This window comes from Anopheles gambiae, chromosome 3 (assembly GCF_943734735.2).
Source record: "Anopheles gambiae chromosome 3, idAnoGambNW_F1_1, whole genome shotgun sequence".
Classification (NCBI taxonomy): domain Eukaryota; kingdom Metazoa; phylum Arthropoda; class Insecta; order Diptera; family Culicidae; genus Anopheles; species Anopheles gambiae.
In genome coordinates, this window is record NC_064602.1 from 98,519,461 (window position 1) to 98,538,979 (window position 19,519).

Consider the following 19,519-nt stretch of genomic DNA (forward strand, 5'->3'; position numbering starts at 1 on the left):
TGACCAGGACTGGCATACACACAAAAGACAGTTAATGCGTAGCGGCGACGACGAATCTTCGCTCGGTTTATCTTCCCTTCCCTCAAAAGCCCTGGGTGCTTCGAACACGAGCACTACGGCACTGTGCCATGCGTAATTTTATTAAATTTAAGACCAACATTGACCGTAAACATGCCCCCCTCCCGTCACGGTGGTTGTGATGGTTGATGTAGGGCGATATCTGGCATGTCTTCGTCCACAACACTTCACTTTGCGGGACGTCTGGCGACTGGGAAGTCTGGCAGGATTACTGTGTTCATGGGGAATGTAAGCCACCAATATTCATCCCAACTCCGGGTATGGTTTACCCCCACGTCTTCCTGTACACTTAATTCTCTGTCTAGAGTATCTTCCGCACCGAGGAAGGTAAAGTTTTCTAAGTTGTTTATTTTGCTACGCTCACTTAACTTCAATCTTCCAGTGGCGCCCAGTTGTGTTGTCCTTTCGACGAAACACGAGGCGCACAATGCTGAAATACCCACCGGCAAAAGATGACTGCTCATGGTGGATACATCTTGTCATTGGAGAGAAGTGTGTGTGTCTTTCTCTGCCCACATGTGCCCAGAGTATTTCCTAATCGAACCTTTGTGAATGTAAATTAACAATAACCTGTACCGTAGCCGTTGTGGACCAAGTTACACACTGGCCGGTCGCTCGTAACCGACATCCCATCTACTGGAAGGATTAGGGTTGAGCGTAGAATGCTGATGGTTTTGGATTAATCTATTTAATCATGATTCAAAACTGCTATCTACATTATCCGTTAACAAGTTGTGCTGAACGATTGATTCTGGGAAGGATTGTTGGAGTTCGATGAATTTGGGCTTTGGCATGCTCTGTAAAGAAGACAATTTGAGTGCTGGAATTCAATAATCGATTTACTACAATCACAAGAATACACAAATACTTTTCACATTTTTCTTTTAACATTTAAAACCTCCGAAAACATTGGCGAGGGAAAACTGCTTATCCACATGAGGGAAACACCATCGGAATAGAAAATAACCTACCCCGTTGTTCTATACTCGCAGCACCGGTGAAACCATCTGTTCTGCGCTATCCTTTCCTAAATCGATATCAATAACCGCTGGCAAAGGGATTTGGCGTGCCGGCGTGCAAGGGCAGAATAAAACTTTTCGGTAAACAATGATTTATGCGAACCCTCCAACAACGCACGGAGGATCTTCGTCCGAATTCAAAACATCAATTAATCTAATCTTTTCCTTCACTTTCCTTTGGCTGGGGGAAAGCTGATTCGTCATGATAAACAGATTCCCACTGGTGTACCCGTGCCACCCGGCCCGACATGAATAATTCGTCCTTAATTATCGTGTATCCGGGACTCCGGCATTGATTGGATTTGACGTATCAATCCGAACCAAACATTAGGGCCGGCGAAAAGGTACCGTTTTATTCATTTCGGGTAAAATTATGAACGCTTGGGTAATTGTTTCGTTAAAATTTAGAATGAAAATCTAAATTGATTTCAATATGCATCGCTTAAGCCTAATTTGTGTCCCGTTTTATTGGAAAATCATACCACCTTGCACAGTTTATCACACTCACAATCCCAATCGTGACATTTCCTCCCGAAAGCGGATTGCTTCTGCAGCCATTTCTGCGATGGGTCGTCGTGGCCGTTCCGGTTCCTTATCGTGTCGGTTCAACTCACCATAGATTTGATCATTCTCGGGAAAGTCTCCAACATGGCGCGGCATCACATGACAGTGCACGTGGAAAACGGTCTGTCCCGCGTCCGGGCCGTCCTGTACCGTCACGGTGGACGAAGTGGCATTGTACAGCCGCTCTGCCACCTTTTCCACCTTGCATACGGTCTGGAAGAAATCGTTTATTTCCGCCGGGCTGAGATCCGGTAGCCGAGCGGCGACACGTTTCGTTGAAACTAGAACATCTGGCAGATAGGAGAAGATAATGTTAATATGCTGTTATAATTGTAATGAAATCAATCAAAAACTCACGTCCGGGCACAACACAGCGAATGTTGGTGAAAGCGAAACAGTGTTCTGATACGTAGAATATCGTTTCAGGAGGAATTTCTATACCTCCGAACGAGAACTTTTCTTTGGCTGTAGCACCATTGGCGTACGGAAGGCTTGCTCGCGTCGAAAGGTTGTAAACATCGTCCCTCCGGTGCTCGAAACATGGCATATTGGCGCGCACACTTTGCAGCTTGCCAAAGTCCAACTCCGCAACGACGACATCCAGATCCTGATCTGGATTGGCTTCTCCTAGGATGGTTCCCCATGGATTAACTACCATTGCGTGGCCATAACTCTCTCGCTTCTTGTTGTGGAATCCAATTTGAGCGGCGGCAATAACGAAGCATTGATTTTCGATCGCCCTTGCCCGCAGCAGTACTTCCCAGTGAGCTCGTCCGGTCGACACAGCGAAGGCTGAAGGATAGGTGAGGATTTCGGCACCTTGTTTCCGCAAAAGCGTGCTCGCTTCAGCAAAACGCATATCATAGCACTGGAAAAATGGTAATAGTTTACATGTGAGACGAATGAATCAATTGAATTGTGACTAGTTCACACTTACAATCTGCAAACCTATCCGTCCGATGGGTGTGTCAACCGGCGGTATCAATGCCGGACCCGATCGGACTGTTTCCGATTCACGGAATTTAAATTCCGGTGTAATCACGTTGAACATGTGCAGCTTGCGATAGCTTGCCACCAGCTCGCCGACATTGTTGATCAGTATGTGAGTGTTGTAGATATTCTTCACCTCCTGTCCCGATTCCGTTTCCTCGATGATGCTTTCGTGCACTCCACCGAACGAAAGCCAAACGTTTTGTTCCCGTGCCAGCGCTCGGTACCGTTGTACCGTCGGGCCCGTAAGTGGTTCCGACAGTTTCAGCGTTTCGTCCCGATGGGTTCCTACGTAATCACAGCACTCTGGAAAGAAGATAAACTAAATGCTACTCGTCATAATCATTGGAGGACGGGGGACGGGCGGATTCCTATACTGACCTGCACATCGTTGGCCTTTGCCCGTTCGGTGATGGTTTGGATCTGAGCAAAGTTGTGTTGCTTATCGTTGGTGGAGCGCATTTGCGCAACGGCAATACGTGCCGGGGTTTGCGTAGCCATCGTTCGGATGTTGGTGGGTGACGATTGCCACAATACTTGCGCGACTCGTTTTCTCAGCAAAGAATACATGAAATATGTATCGTGTGCAGGCGAGGAAGAAAAGTGGATTTTATTCTTTCTAATTCACTGCTTATCAGATGTTGCTTGATTATGTTTGTTATTGTTGCTGAGGGGTGAATGTTTGTGTTGTTGTACGACTGTTATACAACGGTTTGACGTTCGTTCTGTTATACGGTACGTGTGTCTGTTCCGGCACAGCAGAATGTTGAAAATGGTCGCCAAAATTTTCATAGAATTTTACCGCGTTCAAAGGGAACAATTGTTTGCTTTTCTTTTATCGTGCTTCCAGCCCTCTTTTTTTGCACCGAAATCCACCAATTAGTAAGAATGTTTTGATTTGAAATGAGCTTACCTTTATCTTTGCTTGCTATTACATTTCGCCAAAGATCCACAAAGAAAACGAAGGGCTTGGATGTTTCATTGAGTTCGATTGTATTCACTTCACTTTAATGCAAATTACATTTCTAGAAAGTTTTGTAATGAAGTATGTGGTTATCCTACACGCTCGCCGCATGTTACATTTCGTGTATTTTCACTCCACCGGAAAGCTACCCGTCCGGACGTCTTGCCTCCAAATCGGCATCATTTTCTTACGCTGTATGGGTGCAAATGTTGTGACGAGCTCCTGCCTGCCGCCTGCCGAGCTCCTAAAATGCTTGCTTACTAACTAAAGGATAGAAGTAGTGTAGACGAAATGTTTCTACAACCCTCCGCGTCCACGGCCAGAAGATTGCTGTCCTTGCCCTTGCCATCCTCCTTTGTTACCGCCTCGACCACCACCTCCGCCGCCTCCCGCCCCACGACCTCTGCCTCGGGCCGCCTGTGCTCGCAGTATAGCCGACTTGCCTCGTCCGGCAGTGCCCGTCTTGGCGCCCTGCTTCTTAAACATGGGCGCGTTCTTCAGCATGTCCGGCAGTATGAGGAAGCGGATTTTCGAGCCCCGGATGTACACGTTCTCCAGATTTCCGACGCGTCCGTCCCGGTAAGTCACGGTGATCTGCGTCATTTGGCAGTTCATGTTGTCCTCGGCTTCGATCAGCTTTCCACGGTACACCTCGCCGGTGATGGTCTCGCAGGTCACCACATGGCCTTCGGCCTCGTGCAGCACTTTGATTGGTACGCCAATAGACATGGTTTTAAGTGAAAATTACTGTTTCCACGCGAAAATTACAACTCTGTGCGGGGACTGTTGATGTTGTTGGTAGCGGCAAAATCTGACAACTGCTCATGCTGCACGTGTTTATGCGATGGTGCTGGTCACTTGGAAATACGCTGTGTTTATAGCCCATGGTTGTAGTCGAGGATTTTGCGCACAGATGCTGTTCCTCATGAAATGTAGGCCATTTTGCGGAATTTTATAAATGTTGTTGTTTTATTAAATTAAGGAGGTAAAAAGGTAATGTCAGGGCAGACTATATTCTATACACAGTCAGTTTACAGTGAAATTGTCATGCTTATGTGAAATGATTTAGTAAAAAAAAAAATGTATGTGAGGTGGTGAGAAAGATCTGGTTGCCGCAGTGAGAAGAATTAGTGCTCGAATGAGCGGCAACGATGAGATAACTGCCCGATTTAAGCGGAATGTGTCATTGTTGTCAAAACGATCGCAGGCAGCTGCTACAAACAAACAATTTTTATTGTACAATAAACATGTGCTAACAATTTCTTTGTTGAAAAATAGTGACCAAAGACCTGTAAACAGTCGGCAGCGCAAAGGGAAATATGTGGTGAGCCTGCCGCCGTGCATTGACCACCGCCACTATGCAGGGTTATCTGCGACGCGATTAGATAACGGCGCAAAGTGTCCGATTTAATGTTATCAATAGGAGAGCCTTCTTCAGTTTTATGTAATTTTGGGACCTGCCAGGGTATTCCGCTGGCTTATGCTTTCGTGTGAGAAGTGGTAACGCGGTGCGTCGACCGGACCGGAATACAAACTATTTGCGCGAACGCATTTCAACTGGAACGTGGCTTAGGGTAAGTGGCGAAGCATCGACCTGAAGACTATGCGGGGAGAGTTATGATCGATGCACTTAACAAACAAAGTGAAGAATATTTTAGTTTACTAAACAAGTTTCTTAAAAATGAAACTGTTCTTGTAAAGGCAAAATCAGGCACGTTTCGTATAATATTCTAGAGTGATATTAATACCCCCCGTTACAACTCTCAGCTGATAGGGGCTGCAACTATTTATAGTTGATATCTATTTGTAGTTTGAACCGTGCACTGCCCAACGTTCCGTTAAACAAAGAGCGTTGAGTTCGTTTTCTGTGCGCATACATGTGAAACAGGCCAGACGCGTGGTGCGGTTCAGACGGTACACGTAGCATTGGATTCAATTCCGTTCGCTTCACAACAATTCGATAGCAATAGTTTGCGAAGATCGACGAAGATCGGAGTAAATAGTCCGTACGAAGGGGCTAACATATGCTTTGTCATCGTCAGTGTGTGTTCAGCGAACGGGCAATTATCAGCAATGGAGAGATTAAAGAACTGTTTACTCAAAAAACCATCCAAAAACGATCTGGACGATGGTCTGGAAACGGCCGCTGAGTACACGGAACGCTGGACGTCGGTGCGAATCATCTACTACACCATGTTTCTCATGTCGCTCGGATTCAGCATCATCCTCACGGGCGTGTGGCCATACCTCGACAAGGTATGTTAAAGAGAAACTGTGCCCAAGAACGACTTTACTGACAACATTTCCACAACTAGCTAGATCCTCACGCCGGCAAAGAGTTCCTGGGATGGATAGTGGGTGCCAATCCGGTCGGACAAATGATCTTCAGCCCGCTGGTCGGATGGTGGGGCAATCGGCTTGGTTCGATCCGGCTGCCCCTGCTCTGCTCGCTGGCGCTATTTTCCATCGCTAGCGGCATCTACGCCTGCCTCGAGCTGTTCCCAACTGATCAAAAGTATTGGATGCTGTACTCGCGCTTCCTCATCGGCGTCAGCTCGTCCAGTGTGGCCGTGTGCCGGTCGTACCTGTCGGCGGCCACCAAGGTCAAGGAACGGACCGGTGCCGTATCGATGGTATCGCTCGCGCAAACGCTAGGATTTATCGTGGGCCCCGTGCTGCAGGGCGCCGTAACGATGTTCGGCGAAGATGGACTGCCGCTGGTGAAAAACAAATTGCACCTCAACATGTACACGGCCACTGGGTGGATAAACGTTTTGATGGGAATTTTGAACTTTTGTCTGTTTCTGCCGTTCGTGTTCAAAGAGAAACGAATCGCGGCCCTCGAAGCCATGAAACAGCAGGGCATGCAGTCGGAGAAGGAAACGTGGAAATCGATGAAACCGGATTATTTATCCGCCTGGACGCTGATATCTGCCTTTTTCATTCTGGTGTTCAATTTCGTGTTTCTCGAAACGTAAGTGTACGGAATTCTGTGTCCTGTGAAGATGGTCAGCGCTTTCCGCTAACGATTTTGTGTATCCTTTCCCCCTCAGACTGGCCACACCGTTGACGATGGATATGTTCGCGTGGACGAAAGCCGAAGCCTTATATTACATGGCATGGATTATGGCGGTCGGAGCCATACTGGCCAGTGCCATGTTCCTGATGATTGATCCATTATGCAAGCGATTCCCAGAGCAGCAAGTTCTCATTTGGGGTGGCTTTTTCCTCATGGTGTTGGGACGCGCGGTTTACATACCGATGAGTGACACGCCGCCAAAGTTGGCACTTCCAGAAAATGCAACACTCGCGTCGCTGCGCATGGAGGACGATGTGACGACGTACGTGTACGGATCGAATTTTACAAACGTTTGGTCCAATCTGACCAGGGTGGACTTTGATTACAGTGGACCTATTCCCACAGCGGGCACAGAAACGTTGGACGGTGGTATCGACGCGCTAGGCTGTCCACCATCGCAGGAATGGTGTAAAACTACGCGCGGTATGACCATTAGCCAATTTCTGGTTGGTTATGCGTTCACGGCCATCGGGTATCCGATCGGTGTGACGCTGATTACAACCATCTTTTCGAAAGTGCTAGGACCGCGTCCTCAGGGCACATGGATGGGCATCATGACGGGCTCGGGGTGTCTATCGCGAGCACTGGGGCCGGTATTTTTATCTACAATCTACACCAAGTACGGACTATACTGGACCTTTGGCAGCACGGCGGTAATGATGGCGGCCACCATGATGTGGCTATGGCAAATGAGGTATTTATTTGAAATTGATGTAAATCCTTCTAGGGCGTTGTATTAACGTTGCTCATTTCCCTCGACAGAGAAAGACTAGTGCCGATCCCTTACGAAGCAAGCTGTAGAGGAGAGGAGCTCGTGTCGGTGATCACGAAAGGAGATCAAGCGTCGGAAGAAAAAAAGACAACCGAAGACGGTGGCGATCAGCTTAACGGTAATTCAAAAGACAGCAGCACTCCCGGCGATAGCTGATCCCTTCGCGGAACGGCTGATCATGTAGCTGCAGGGAAACGAATTGCTCAGTTTATACACATATATAATCTATTCAGCGTTAAGGAGCGGCGTGTTCGTTGTGATATTTTCCTCGTTGGTAAGCGAACCGTATACAATTAGGTAGCCGTTTTGTGAAAGCATTCAGCAGTGAATGAAACGAAATCGCACAAAAAACAGTCTCGCCGTGGTTTCTTATCTAGCCGTGATTTGTCATTCCGAAAAAACGCGTTTGCCTCCTGTCTCCTCGTCTGCCTAATGCGCCCGGGTATTGATTGTTGTGAGTATCAGTACGGGGCGGCGTGTGTGCAATAATCCAGCCAGCTGATAAGTAATAGCACGGTGGTGGCAAACTGAAGGGCAAACACGCGGCCAAAACAAGTAGTTAGGCGTTGATTTAGCGCGAGCGCGAGCGCACTGCATTTGCCGTTCCGATGAGACTTGTAGCGCGTCTAAGCAAAACTGGTTCTTGACTTAGTGTCGATTAAACTGATCGCGCGAGCAGTCATGTGCGCTTCTAGCTCGCGTTTGCTTCCCCGTCGTGAGAATGCCATCCGTGTTTGATTTATTGGCGCGTATTGGCGGTGTGGGCAGTGAATGCAATTATTTTTTACGTCACCCTTAAATCATATCAGTGAGTGCTTTCTCCATCAATTCAATTGATTGCAAAATATGACCGCCGGTTCTAAGTCGGAAGAACAAGTTTGTAGAAAATCGAATCGACGAGTTGCGCATCGCCTCGTGTGATACAGGGTTCGATCGGTGCTAGTCGAATGTACGGTGGTCATTTCGGTTTTGTCGTTCGTGACCATGGCATCGATTGGGAGTTGGTGGCGCGTGGTGCAAAACGAAAAGGACCGTTCGAGTGGGCTTGAGAGTGATTTTGAATATCGCGAACGATGGATCACAATACGATTGGTGTATGTGAGCGGCTTCTTAATGTTTCTATCGTTTGGCGTGGTGACGACTGGGCTATGGCCATACCTGCAAGACGTAAGCAGTCGGCGCAGCGATGGTGCAGAGTGTTACCGTTGCATAATGAAACCTTTTCTCCTCGATTCAGATGGATCCCACGGTTGGCAAGCCGTTTCTGAGTGTCGTATTTGCCGCTCCACCTGCCGGTCAGTTGATCTTTAGTCCACTTATCGGCTGGTGCTCGAATAGATTATCATCAATCCGCGTTCCGTTCGTGATACTGACAGCTTTGTTTGTGTTTGGCAATGGGCTGTACAGCGTCGTGGAGCTGTTCCCCACACCGCACCGAAGGTACGTCCTACTGTTGGCAAGGTTTGTCTTTGGCATATCGACGTCAATCAATACGCTTAGCCGAGCGTACATATCGACGGCCACTAAGCTGTCCGAGCGAACCGGTGCCATATCGATGAGCTCGTTGGCTCAAACGTTCGGGCTAGCAGTGGGGCCCATCATTCAAGCGGCCCTATCAACCATTGGCAAGGAAGGATTAATGTGGTACGGGCTGCGGATTAACATGTACACGATGGCGGGGTGGATTTGTGCGGCCCTTGGCGTGGTGTACATACTGTTTCTGAATCCTTCCTGCTTCGTGCATCGTACTATCGCCGCCCAGGAAGCGATGAAAACGACCGGATTCAGCAAAGCGACGGATACGTACGAACCGTTGAAAATGTTCTCGATCTGGACGGTCATGATCGGTTACAGTGTGTTGATGTTTTTCTACGTGTCTGTTCAAACGTAAGTATGCGCAAACATTCTTATTTCTCATTCCAATACTCATTGCAATGTTTGTTCTATTTCTTTTAGCGCCCTTTCACCGATATCGCTCGATCAGTTCGGCTGGAGCCACGAGGAATCTCTGTATTACCTGGGCATCTTAATTACGGGCGGCACTTTGTGCTCTTGTGCCGTGTTTCTGCTGTTGCCTCAGTTATGTAAACGGTTTCAGGAGCACAATGTGTTTCTCTTTTTCGCTATTGTACCACTGTTTATCAGTCAAGTGGTGATGATACCGATGGGTAGCAAATCAATTCCAATGTTAGATTCGTCGAATAATAGAAGTACGGGCGTTGGTGGTGGCGGTGGCTGTCCAATCGAACAGGAATGGTGTAATTCTATTCCTCCCATTAATCAATACCAATTAACTATCTCATACACGATGCTGTGTATTTCGTTCTCGGTTGGAATAGCCATTAGTCAAACGATTCTTTCGAAACTGCTCGGCACCCGGCCGCAGGGCAACTGGATGGCGCTGTACACGAGCATTGGCGGACTAACGCGCATCATAGGACCGGCCTCGGTAGTGGTGTACGTGCGTTTCGGAACTTATTGGCTGTTTGGTTTGGGTGCGATGATATCGGGGCTGCTACTGATTTGGATGTGGTGCTACAAAAGTCATCTGCGAACGACTAAAAAGATTAACCACGCGGAAGAAATGCAGCGCATGGCCAATGGAGTAGCAGAATGATACGGAGAACAGTCAGAACAAGAAGGGATGCGTTAATACAATTGCGATATTTATTAGAAAATCGATACTCGGCACCGGTATTAATCACCGGTCGGTTGCTGGAATGTCGTTCCCCTGCATATTCATAGCTTCTTCTAGTGTGTTGGGCAGCTCGTTGTTTAGCGTTTCGGGAAATTGGAGTGAGGTTATTGCGGACGAGATGCCGAGACAGCCAAACAGTATCATCGGCAGCGGTGTCCACACTTTAGCCAACAGCGGTGTCTGCGGTGCTATCATCGATCCGATGCGTCCAAACATGGAGCAGGTAGACAGTAGGCTTTGGCGTAGATTGGTGGGGAAGATTTCCACAGTGTAGATGTACAGTGTGCCGAACGACATTGTTATACTAAGTTTACTGAGCAAAAACAGGGTAAGGTGTAGGGCTGGAGCATCTGTAAGAGAGGAATACAGTTTGATTAAACACAGTATGGGTCCGGGGAAGGAATAGCTACGTACCAATGTCAGCAATAAACACGGAAATGATGCAAAACAGCCCACTTAGAACAAGCGTAGTGAAAAGTGTCTTTTTGCGTCCGACACGATCGAGAATGAGTTGCATCAAAAAGAACCCGGGAAGCTCGATGAGCGAGACAAGAATAAAGTTAAGATACTTGTTGCCCGACAGCGACACGGAATTGAGACTCAAGCCAAAGTACACCATAGTGTTGGTGAGCCAACAGAAGGAACAGTTGATGACACGCAGCACCAGCGCGGGATTGGCCAGCGCTTCGCGTAGCAGTTGTGCGTAAGTTTGCGTATCTAGGGATTTCGCTGACCCACTCTTGGTCTCGATGCAGTTGAACCGTTCGAATGCGGCTTGTGAGATGGTTTTACCGTTCAGCTTTGCCGCCCTTTTCAAGATTGTAAATGCTTCATCTTTTCTGTTTTTAGACAGTAGCCATCGAACACTCTCGACCGTTGTGTAAAGGAACGGAAGCGCCAAAAGGCCGGGAATGTACAAAATGCGCAGCAGCACGCGCCAGTCGCGGAAATACATCGCCAGCAGTCCAAGTAGCGCTTCGCCGAAGGAAAATGCGCAAGAAATAATGTTGTTGCCGGTGACACGCATCTTCGGTCCGACGAGTTCGAGCGCCAGAATGAACGCGGTAGTGTACATCGTGGAACCGATGACCGGATCGAGAAACTCCATCGCGATAAACATTTCGTAGCTAGTCGCAAACGAGCGTACCAACCCGAACAGTGCACTACCGGCGACACTCACCAGCAGGATCCATCTTCTGCCGAACCGATCCGACAGGTATCCGGCAATGGGAAGCGCTACGAACTGTCCCACGTTGTTGATCGTGCCCACCAGCGTAAGCTTCCAGTCGTTGTGCGCACATGTGATGTTAAAGTCACGCACTATCGTGCTTTCTTCGGTCTGGAAAACGAACGCATCGCATGGAATAATGGCGGAAGTGTTGAAATCATCACTGGTACACTCTCCCTCCGGTAGGCGGGTGTCATTTGAGATGAATTGCAAACGTTGGCATCGCCCGTCAGAGTGCAATAATCCCGGCCAGGTTGCATTTAACCAGGGAGGATTATAAACATCCGTGGCAGGATCTTCACATTCCGGTACTAAACATCTGTAAAAACGCAGAACAAATCACGATGCTGAGCGATGCTGCTCTCTTGCACAACACTGCACCTGTTCTAACCTGTACTCAAGATTCCCCGCCGTGAAGATGTAACTGAGCGTAAAGAGCGCATTAAATATGATCGGCAGCACCATCAGCCCATACTGGCGCACCTGAAACCGCCCAAACTGACCGATCTCGTGCAGCACTCCGTCCAAGTCTACGTCGTCCTCGGCTTGCGGCATTACGAACGATTGCAAACACACGTGCGATTACACTGTTTCTTCTTCCTGCCGGCTTAAAAAACGCGACGCCAACTAGATGTGATTCGTCAGATTATAGGTCACAAACACACTCGGCACGAGAGTAACACCGTGCAAATCAACGGGAGAGATGGTCCCCCAGAGCACACGATTCGTGAGTTTTTTCACTCACATGAATGAAAGCTATTTTCGACAGACTGACTGTGTTGTGACAGAAACGCAGGGTCCGGCTCGGTTAGCGGCTAACGGCACGACTGCGCGTGCTCCGTTGCCAGCGTGAGAAGCGTCGCCGGTATGCGTACAAGTAGTGCCGGTTGGAGTAAGCTAATATTGTTTTATTATCGGGAATGCGTTAATTGAATTTGATTGATTTCACTTTACACTCTCAAACTCTTAAGGAGACTCCCGCCACCGCACATGCTACCGCTGCTCTGGACAGCTGCAGCGAAGAGATAGAGAGAGAGAGAGAGAGCATAATTAACTGATTTGACAAAAGGTTTCGAAGAATGACCACGCCCGGCGCGAGTCAGTATTGTCAGCGAGGAATTGCAAACGGCTCGGTGATAAACGCGGAACCCATTTAAATGATTATCAGCTGCCAGAGCCACTCATTGACGCTGATAATGTTTAATCTTTTTAAATATGAAGTGATGCTTCCAACGTGTTTGTTTAGATTTTAAATGAGTATGTGGTCGCCAACGCGCTGGACTGGCTTGTTCGGGTAGTAGTATCAAAGGTCGAGTCCTCGAATCGTAACTGTTGGAAGCGTACCAGTGTCATTTCCTTTGAATTGTTATCTAATTGTTTCATCATTTTATGCGATGATCGGATGATTGATTGACTTCCACAGGAACTGGCGATCCTGTTGTCATCGATAAGTTTAGGAATTGGCAGTGGCTTACGTGGGTATAGCAATAATGATATGCGCGTAGCATATCCCCTTTTTATTCTGAACGATCACTATCAAAACTGTTCGCTTTAAGATTCTCCGCCTCGCTGGCCGTGTTCGGTAGCCGAACATTACCCGTTTCGGGAAATTCTAAAATGGTAAAAGCTGACAGTAGCGCAATCGACCCGAACAGCGTCATCGGCAGCGGTTTCCACACCTTGGCAAGCAGTGGCATTTGCGGTGCGACGATCGAACCCAACCGGCCGATCATGGAGCACATGGAGAGTAAGCTTTGCCGCAGATTGGTGGGAAAGATTTCGGCCGTGTAGATGTACAGCACGCCGAACGAAAACGATATGGCCATCTTGCTGAACAGAAACATTGCCGTGTGGATCCAGCTGTCGTCTGTAAGGAAAGACATAGCGAAGAAATTTGATGAGATGATGGACAATCAAAGTGTACGTAGCACAGTAATTCACCTTCGGGAATGGCTAGTGTGACCAGGCACAGCACTCCGCACACTGCCAGCGACACGAACTGTGTCATTCGGCGGGGGAATCGGTTCAGGATAAAGTTCATGCAAACGGCTCCAGGTATTTCGACCAGCGTGATTAGGATGAAGTTAACGTTCTTATCCCCGGCCAACGTGACGGAGTTCAGCGTCAGCCCGTAGTACACCATCACGTTCGTGAACCAGCAGAACGAGCAGATTGCCAGCCGTATCGTTAGCCGCTTGTACCGGAACACCTCGGCCAGCTGTTCGAAGAAGGACGGATTGGCCGGCAGGTCGGGCGTTTCGCGCTGATAGTCATTGGTGGCGAAGTACTTGAGCGTACTTTCCGACAACGTTCGCCGGTTAGCGGTGGCCGCTCGCTCCAGTATGACGATGGCTTCCCTGTTGCGGCCCTTCGAAAGCAACCAGCGCACACTTTCGGCCGTCACCCACAGGAAGGCCAGGGAGACGAGCCCCGGTACGAACAGGGCCAGCAAATAGTAGCGCCAGTTGTGCACGAACATCGCAATGACGCCCATGGTAGCTTCACCAAGTGCAAACACGACCAAACAGAGGCTCTTCGCGAAGACACGGTGCTTCGGTCCAACGAGTTCCTGGCCGAGGATGAACGCCGTCGTGTACATGGTCGAACCGAGCAGGGGTTCCAAAAACTCGAGCACCAAAAACATCTCGTAGTTCACGGAGAAGGACCGCACGATGCCCAGGGTCGAACCCAGACCGATGCTTAGCAGCAGGGCCCATTTGCGGCCGTAGCGATCCGAAAATAAACCACCAAGCAGCAGCGCCAGCCCTTGGGCGACGCTGTGAATCGTACCGACGAGAGTTATCTTCCACGTGTTCTCGTCGCACGTCAAGTTGAACTGAAAGCGGAACAAGAATAACAAAAGTAGCATCATGAGTGTTCCGCGTTCCGCGTTCGCGGCCGGCGAGATATGTTTTCGACCAATGAAAGCTGGTCATCACACATCGGGCGTTCGGTTCGCACCATCAGCTGTTCCGCCTGTCGGTCATAAAAAAAAGCGCGCCCCGCAAGATCACTTACTTCATTCACAATCGTTGTGGCCGCTTTATCTTCATACACAAAGTCGAAGCATCGCGTGATAGCGGAGTGGTTGAAATCGGACGCTTGGCATTGTAAATAGTCGCCGGTGATGTTTACAAACGCTTCGTACCGTTCACACCCGGCCGGTTGGTTGCGTTGGTACGGTACGGCCGCCGGCAACCATTCGGTAAGGTACGCCGCATCGGTTCGATTCTCACACTCCGGGATGTAGCATCTTGGCAAACAGAAAAAGGAACAAATTCCATTAATGCAACTTGATGCAGCTCCAAATGCTCCATCCCCATGAGCCTGTAGAGCTTACCTGTACTTGAGGTCAGCCGCCGTGAACACGTACGAAAGGTTGGAAAAGGCGTTAAACACGAGCGGCAGTATCATGAGCAGGAACTGCCGCAGCTGGAACCGGCCAAACGTGCCAATCTCGACGAGCACATCATCAAACGCTAGCGGTGGTGCCATCTTTTCGCACCCCAAAACTGCTGTTACTGAACTGCTGAGCGGAACTGCTGAACCGTGGTGTGTGATGCCGCCACGAAATCTAATCTCAAACTGTACGCTCTGTCTGTAACGCAAAGGACACACGCTTATTGTGCGCCAGCCAGCAGCAATCGCTCTTCTTTTGTCATTCGGTTTTTTATCACAGATTATGGCCGAGTGCGAGATGATGGTTCACCAACACGCATCATGCGTGTACTTTAACGAGTGGCTGTGGCCCCATATGTGTATGTGTATTTGTGCGTTGTGTTTTGAAGGGAAGCGGGAGTATAATTTGCCACCACAGTCCCGCGGTGGCAAGTATTTATGTTCATGCACCGGGTTATTTTTAGCACACTACTGCTTTTATTAGGAAGCATATACATGTAAAAATACTCCCGCGATTGTGGCGAGTGGGAGAGAGAGAGAGAGAGAGAGAGCTAGAGAAAGAGCGGCCGTTTTGAGAGGTGGTCAGCTCATTAGACCAACCACTCAGCATCCACTGGCGAGCTAAATTGTGCATTTTTGAATGCAACAAATCGCACAAAAAGGAGTGTTTCGTTGAACAACGCATCTAAAGTGTCATTGAAGCTCGGGTACTAACAGTTGCTCGGAAGTTGGTCGTTGAAATTATTGCTTTGGAGTGGAGGAATGGGTTTCATTGGAATTGATGCTTTTTTTAGACAACAAAACGTGATGTTATAATATCTCGACTCTGATGCTTCTGTTTAAAAGCACATTAAGCTACCGTCATACCGTATTTCTGCGAACCGTTGAGTAGTAATTCAATTTGAAAATCATTTATGAATTGGCCTCATGCCTTGTTAGCCTCAGTGGTGGGTGATAATGAGTCCCATTGGTTCGTAATTGCATCGGTTAAAATTGTTTATAAAAATGAGAACGATAGCATTGTGCCGGTCACTTGTGTTAAGCGTGTCGTAAGGGAATTATTTCTCTGTGTAACTCTTTGTGTGAGTGAAGAATGGCAATAGCTCATAGGTAAATATAGCCCCGAAAGTGAATACTGTACTGCTGATTGACTGTATGCTGTGCATTTGCTGTTTTCCACCTTAGCATTTTACTGCTGCTTTTCGTGACGTCCATGTGCGTGATGGTGACATTAGGCGCACCGAATTTTTCCTACATCAAAGGGAACGTGTCCTGCACGATCGTGAATCTTACCGGCGAAGGCAAGCCCGAAGACTATTCCTTTCTCACTAACAGCACCGAGGAACTCATTTTCGATAACGCAACGATCGGTGTGCTTGATCTAACGCACCCGCTCGCTAGCATACGGCCCTGGAAAGTGGTGCTCACCAACTCGAACGTTACACGCGTACTGTTTCCGGCAGCGATGAGCGCCAGTGTAGTGCACCTGACGCACATGGGCGTTGAGGATGTACAGTTCGAAAACAACACAAGCTTGCAGGACTTCCGTGCCGACTACACTTCGCTGCAGGTGGTGTCACCGACCGTGTCCAAGCTGCTGACGCTCGACATCCTCTGGATAACGCACTCACAGCTGACCAACTTTAGCTTCGATGTGTTGGAAAACTCGCCCGTCTCTTTGCTGTATCTGGTGGGCAACAAGATCGAGCTGGTCACGATCACGCCCGGGCTGGTGTGTTGCCGCAATTTGGAAGAACTATTCCTCTCCGGCAATCAGCTGAAACGGCTCGATTTCGGCACGATGGCACTGATGAGCAAATTGAAAACGATCCTGCTGGAGGGCAACCGATTGACTGAGGTGCAGCTAAACCTGCCGGATAGGGAGCACCAGCAGATGACGGTCAACGAGGCGGGCGATGTGCAGACGTTTTGCTCGTGGCGTACGTACTACATTGAGCAGGAGCAGAAGACTCAAGACGTGCCCAGGCCCAACTGTACCGACTACTTTGCGACACTGCTATCGGTTCACATGCCCAGGAACGCGTTTGAGCATATCGATTTTGGCGTCTTCCGCCTGATGAATAATCTAAACTCGCTGGATTTAACGAAAAATCGACTGCTGGAGCTGGTCGCAACCGAGGAGAAGGTGCCGATAAGGTTGAGCGAGCTGTTCGCCTCCAACAATAACATATCGGACGTATATCTACGCCCGTTCCCGGCAATGAAAGCGATCTATCTGTATGACAATAATGTAAATGCGCTCAACATGAGCAGCCTGCCAGAGGAGCTGGACTACTTGAACCTGGTCAACAATCCGCTCGATTGCAATGAGCTACCGCATATAAACAGCAGCGTAAAAGCCCTGGGACCATACACGGAGTGTTAGTGAAGCTGTGCTGAACTCTGTCCGCCGGCAAAAGAACTTGTATTTCTGTTCAACTGTTTGTGAATGTTCAGTTTATAATAGCTGCTCTTTGAGTTGTTTTAACTGTTTGTAGAATAAACATTAGATCAGGGTTTGGTGGAAAGTTTGGGTAGTAAAGTTCAATATGTAAACATTGAAACATTGTACTGTAACTGTGATGCTTCGTTAATTTAGAACGACCAGCTAGCAAAAGAACCCCCTGCCGTAGTCATATCGGTGAAAGGGATAACTTTCACTAGGTATGTATTTTATCTTGTGTTATTGCAGGATACATAAATTAGAATCTTTGCGGGTTGAGGCACACCATAGGTCAGAAACGACGGTAGAAGAGAAATTTAATTACCAATATCATGCGTTTACTGCTTTTGCAACATCGCAACTATTCCCGACACACGCACTTCGACGTATATATCCATTGCAAAGATGGTGATGTTACGGGGAGCGATCAGTTTGAACTGCAGCTTGTAATCCCCCGGTGGTATATTTTTCGGCGCGTGACGCTCTTGCAGGTACCACGAAAAATTGTACGTACGGTTCTGAAATCAAGAAATGAATAAAAAGGAGGGCTTTCCAACCAAAGCTTTTCCTACATTACTTACGCCCGTGGGACACGGTACCAGCAGCTCCGGAAGCGTCTCTTCAATTATATCATACACTTGCTTTTCCACGCTGAACTGTGGAGGGTGTCTGATATATTCACAACCATTGCCTTCTACAGTGATCAAGAATGGTTGATAGGTACTGTATTTGTAGAATAGTAAAACCTTGACCATGACAATATCATAGATTTTTGGCACATTTACGGACACATTGACCAGTGTGGGTGCGTTTCTTCGTGGGATGCTTTTGCACGCGTAAACCGTGGATTCTTTGTACGGAGTGTCGATGCAGACGTATTTCTTGATCCTGAGTGAGTACGAATTGGCGTTAGTGCAGTACGACTGCAAACAGGCCAGCAGTGATATACATATGCAGTATAGCGCTACGTAAAATGTTTGTCCGTACATCAGTGCGGATGGTCTCATTGTCAGTTCACCAGGAGAAATAGGGAACTGTTGCAATGTAACAACCGTTTAGGTATGTTTTCATTACGAACAATTAGAATAGAAATGGCTTTATAATTGCGATGTTATCCGGTAACCTCTGAATTAAGGTAAATGTTTGTGTATAGTAACGTATCGTCATCGCATACATTGGGGAATGAACGTGGTAACGCTTACTGAACGCGTTTTGATTATTGACCGCCTTCTGCAGCAACCTGGCAAGGTGTTTGGGGCTTGATCGGAACTGCTGTTGGCCGGATTCGGATTATCTGTGGCCAATTGTACGCACAAGCCGGAAAAGATCGACGATCGATCGTTCGATTGCTTGCTGCAGGTGTTGCTGCAGGCAGCTGTCCGATCTGAATTCTACGCATCGCGATCAGCTATTGCCTAACTTTTGGGGTGAAAATTGGTTTCTCTGGATCGTCCGGAACCTGCATCTACGATTGTTATTAAGCATGGTAAATCATCCATTTGATTGCAGCTTGTCAAGGAGCAGCCACTTGGTCTCTGACCGTTAACCTCTTGGTATGGTATGAAACAGGCGTTGAGTTTGTTAGAAAAAGCTATAACTGTGTATGTGTGTGCTACGCTTCGAACCCCATGGAGGGTACCAAATTTATGAACTTGTTTTGCAAAACAAAATGGTAAGGTGGGATCCGTTCGACAAACCTCACCCGTCCCTCCCCGGATGTTGCGATGCTTTATAGCCAGTTTGGATATCAATTGGAACGAGGAAACAAAAAAAAAAGAAACAGTTCAACGATCAGGGCGGGAAACGAACAAAAAAGTACAACAGTCACAATTTGCATTTCTCTTTTATTGCAAACGAATATTGTAATCTGTTACCGCAAGCAAATTCCTGACCTCGTTACCATAAATCCAATCATGGGAAGAAAAACGGAACAATGTTTTGCTGGACAGGCAACAGCAAGTAACGACTTAAAGCAAACCAGATGACCCGGCCGAGGAAGTTAGGCGAGCGGTTTGACGACGAATTATTTAAATTTCTGCCGAATTATTTCTGTCGGCCATCGGTTAAGTTGCCACCGCCGCCGCCGCCGCCATCGCCGTTGTTGTTCGTCCTCCCTGGTGCGTGTTGCAAATGGCGTCGCTGGTGCCAATCGGGTGCGCTGGTGGAAACAAAAGTGCATGTAACGCATTAATGCGCTACCGCTACCGAGACCGTGCCGTGGATGCCGGCTGCTGACTGCTCTCTCGCTGCCCAGAAACCAATCATCATGCGAGGTGGAATAAAAT

At 48.1% G+C, this 19,519-nt stretch overlaps 7 protein-coding genes across 10 annotated transcripts; 3 read left to right on the top strand and 4 right to left on the bottom strand.

Moving 5' to 3' along the window:
• Positions 1-1,523: 1,523 nt before the first annotated feature.
• LOC1280334 (nitrilase and fragile histidine triad fusion protein NitFhit) lies at positions 1,524-3,347 on the bottom strand. Its single transcript, XM_320179.5, has 4 exons — positions 3,033-3,347; positions 2,599-2,973; positions 2,019-2,529; positions 1,524-1,951 (listed from the first exon to the last, which is right to left on the bottom strand). Exons 1-4 carry the CDS (start codon positions 3,219-3,221, stop codon positions 1,602-1,604), a joined length of 1,425 nt encoding a protein of 474 aa, XP_320179.4. The 5' UTR covers positions 3,222-3,347; the 3' UTR covers positions 1,524-1,601.
• Positions 3,348-3,620: 273 nt separating this feature from the next.
• On the bottom strand, positions 3,621-4,480 carry LOC1280333 (small nuclear ribonucleoprotein Sm D3). The gene has a single exon (XM_320178.3). It carries the CDS (start codon positions 4,342-4,344, stop codon positions 3,913-3,915), a length of 432 nt encoding a protein of 143 aa, XP_320178.2. The 5' UTR covers positions 4,345-4,480; the 3' UTR covers positions 3,621-3,912.
• Positions 4,481-4,785: 305 nt separating this feature from the next.
• On the top strand, positions 4,786-7,821 carry LOC1280464 (major facilitator superfamily domain-containing protein 8). Of its 4 annotated transcripts, none has more exons than XM_320177.5 (5): positions 4,786-5,189; positions 5,658-5,871; positions 5,931-6,589; positions 6,669-7,388; positions 7,459-7,812. In XM_320177.5, exons 2-5 carry the CDS (start codon positions 5,689-5,691, stop codon positions 7,493-7,495), a joined length of 1,599 nt encoding a protein of 532 aa, XP_320177.5. In that variant the 5' UTR covers positions 4,786-5,189; positions 5,658-5,688; the 3' UTR covers positions 7,496-7,812. The 4 variants fall into 4 exon arrangements, with proteins under 4 accessions (XP_320177.5, XP_061517655.1, XP_061517656.1 ...); XM_061661671.1 differs by having other exon boundaries at positions 4,787-5,189; positions 5,383-5,871; positions 7,457-7,821; XM_061661672.1 differs by having other exon boundaries at positions 4,788-5,189; positions 5,426-5,871; positions 7,457-7,821.
• Positions 7,822-8,106: 285 nt separating this feature from the next.
• Positions 8,107-10,763, top strand: LOC1280332 (major facilitator superfamily domain-containing protein 8). Its single transcript, XM_320176.5, has 3 exons — positions 8,107-8,633; positions 8,704-9,353; positions 9,423-10,763. Exons 1-3 carry the CDS (start codon positions 8,451-8,453, stop codon positions 10,081-10,083), a joined length of 1,494 nt encoding a protein of 497 aa, XP_320176.3. The 5' UTR covers positions 8,107-8,450; the 3' UTR covers positions 10,084-10,763.
• On the bottom strand, positions 10,112-12,740 carry LOC1280331 (organic cation transporter protein). The gene is made up of 3 exons (XM_061661674.1): positions 11,784-12,740; positions 10,579-11,711; positions 10,112-10,514 (listed from the first exon to the last, which is right to left on the bottom strand). Exons 1-3 carry the CDS (start codon positions 11,945-11,947, stop codon positions 10,168-10,170), a joined length of 1,644 nt encoding a protein of 547 aa, XP_061517658.1. The 5' UTR covers positions 11,948-12,740; the 3' UTR covers positions 10,112-10,167.
• A 123-nt stretch (positions 12,741-12,863) lies between these two features.
• LOC133393978 (organic cation transporter protein-like) lies at positions 12,864-15,161 on the bottom strand. Its single transcript, XM_061661675.1, has 4 exons — positions 14,733-15,161; positions 14,411-14,645; positions 13,334-14,228; positions 12,864-13,259 (listed from the first exon to the last, which is right to left on the bottom strand). The coding sequence occupies exons 1-4, from the start codon at positions 14,885-14,887 to the stop codon at positions 12,910-12,912; spliced, it is 1,635 nt and encodes a 544-aa protein (XP_061517659.1). The 5' UTR covers positions 14,888-15,161; the 3' UTR covers positions 12,864-12,909.
• Positions 15,162-15,650: 489 nt separating this feature from the next.
• On the top strand, positions 15,651-17,319 carry LOC1280330 (uncharacterized). Its single transcript, XM_320174.4, has 2 exons — positions 15,651-15,901; positions 15,977-17,319. Exons 1-2 carry the CDS (start codon positions 15,885-15,887, stop codon positions 17,175-17,177), a joined length of 1,218 nt encoding a protein of 405 aa, XP_320174.3. The 5' UTR covers positions 15,651-15,884; the 3' UTR covers positions 17,178-17,319.
• Positions 17,320-19,519: the final 2,200 nt, after the last annotated feature.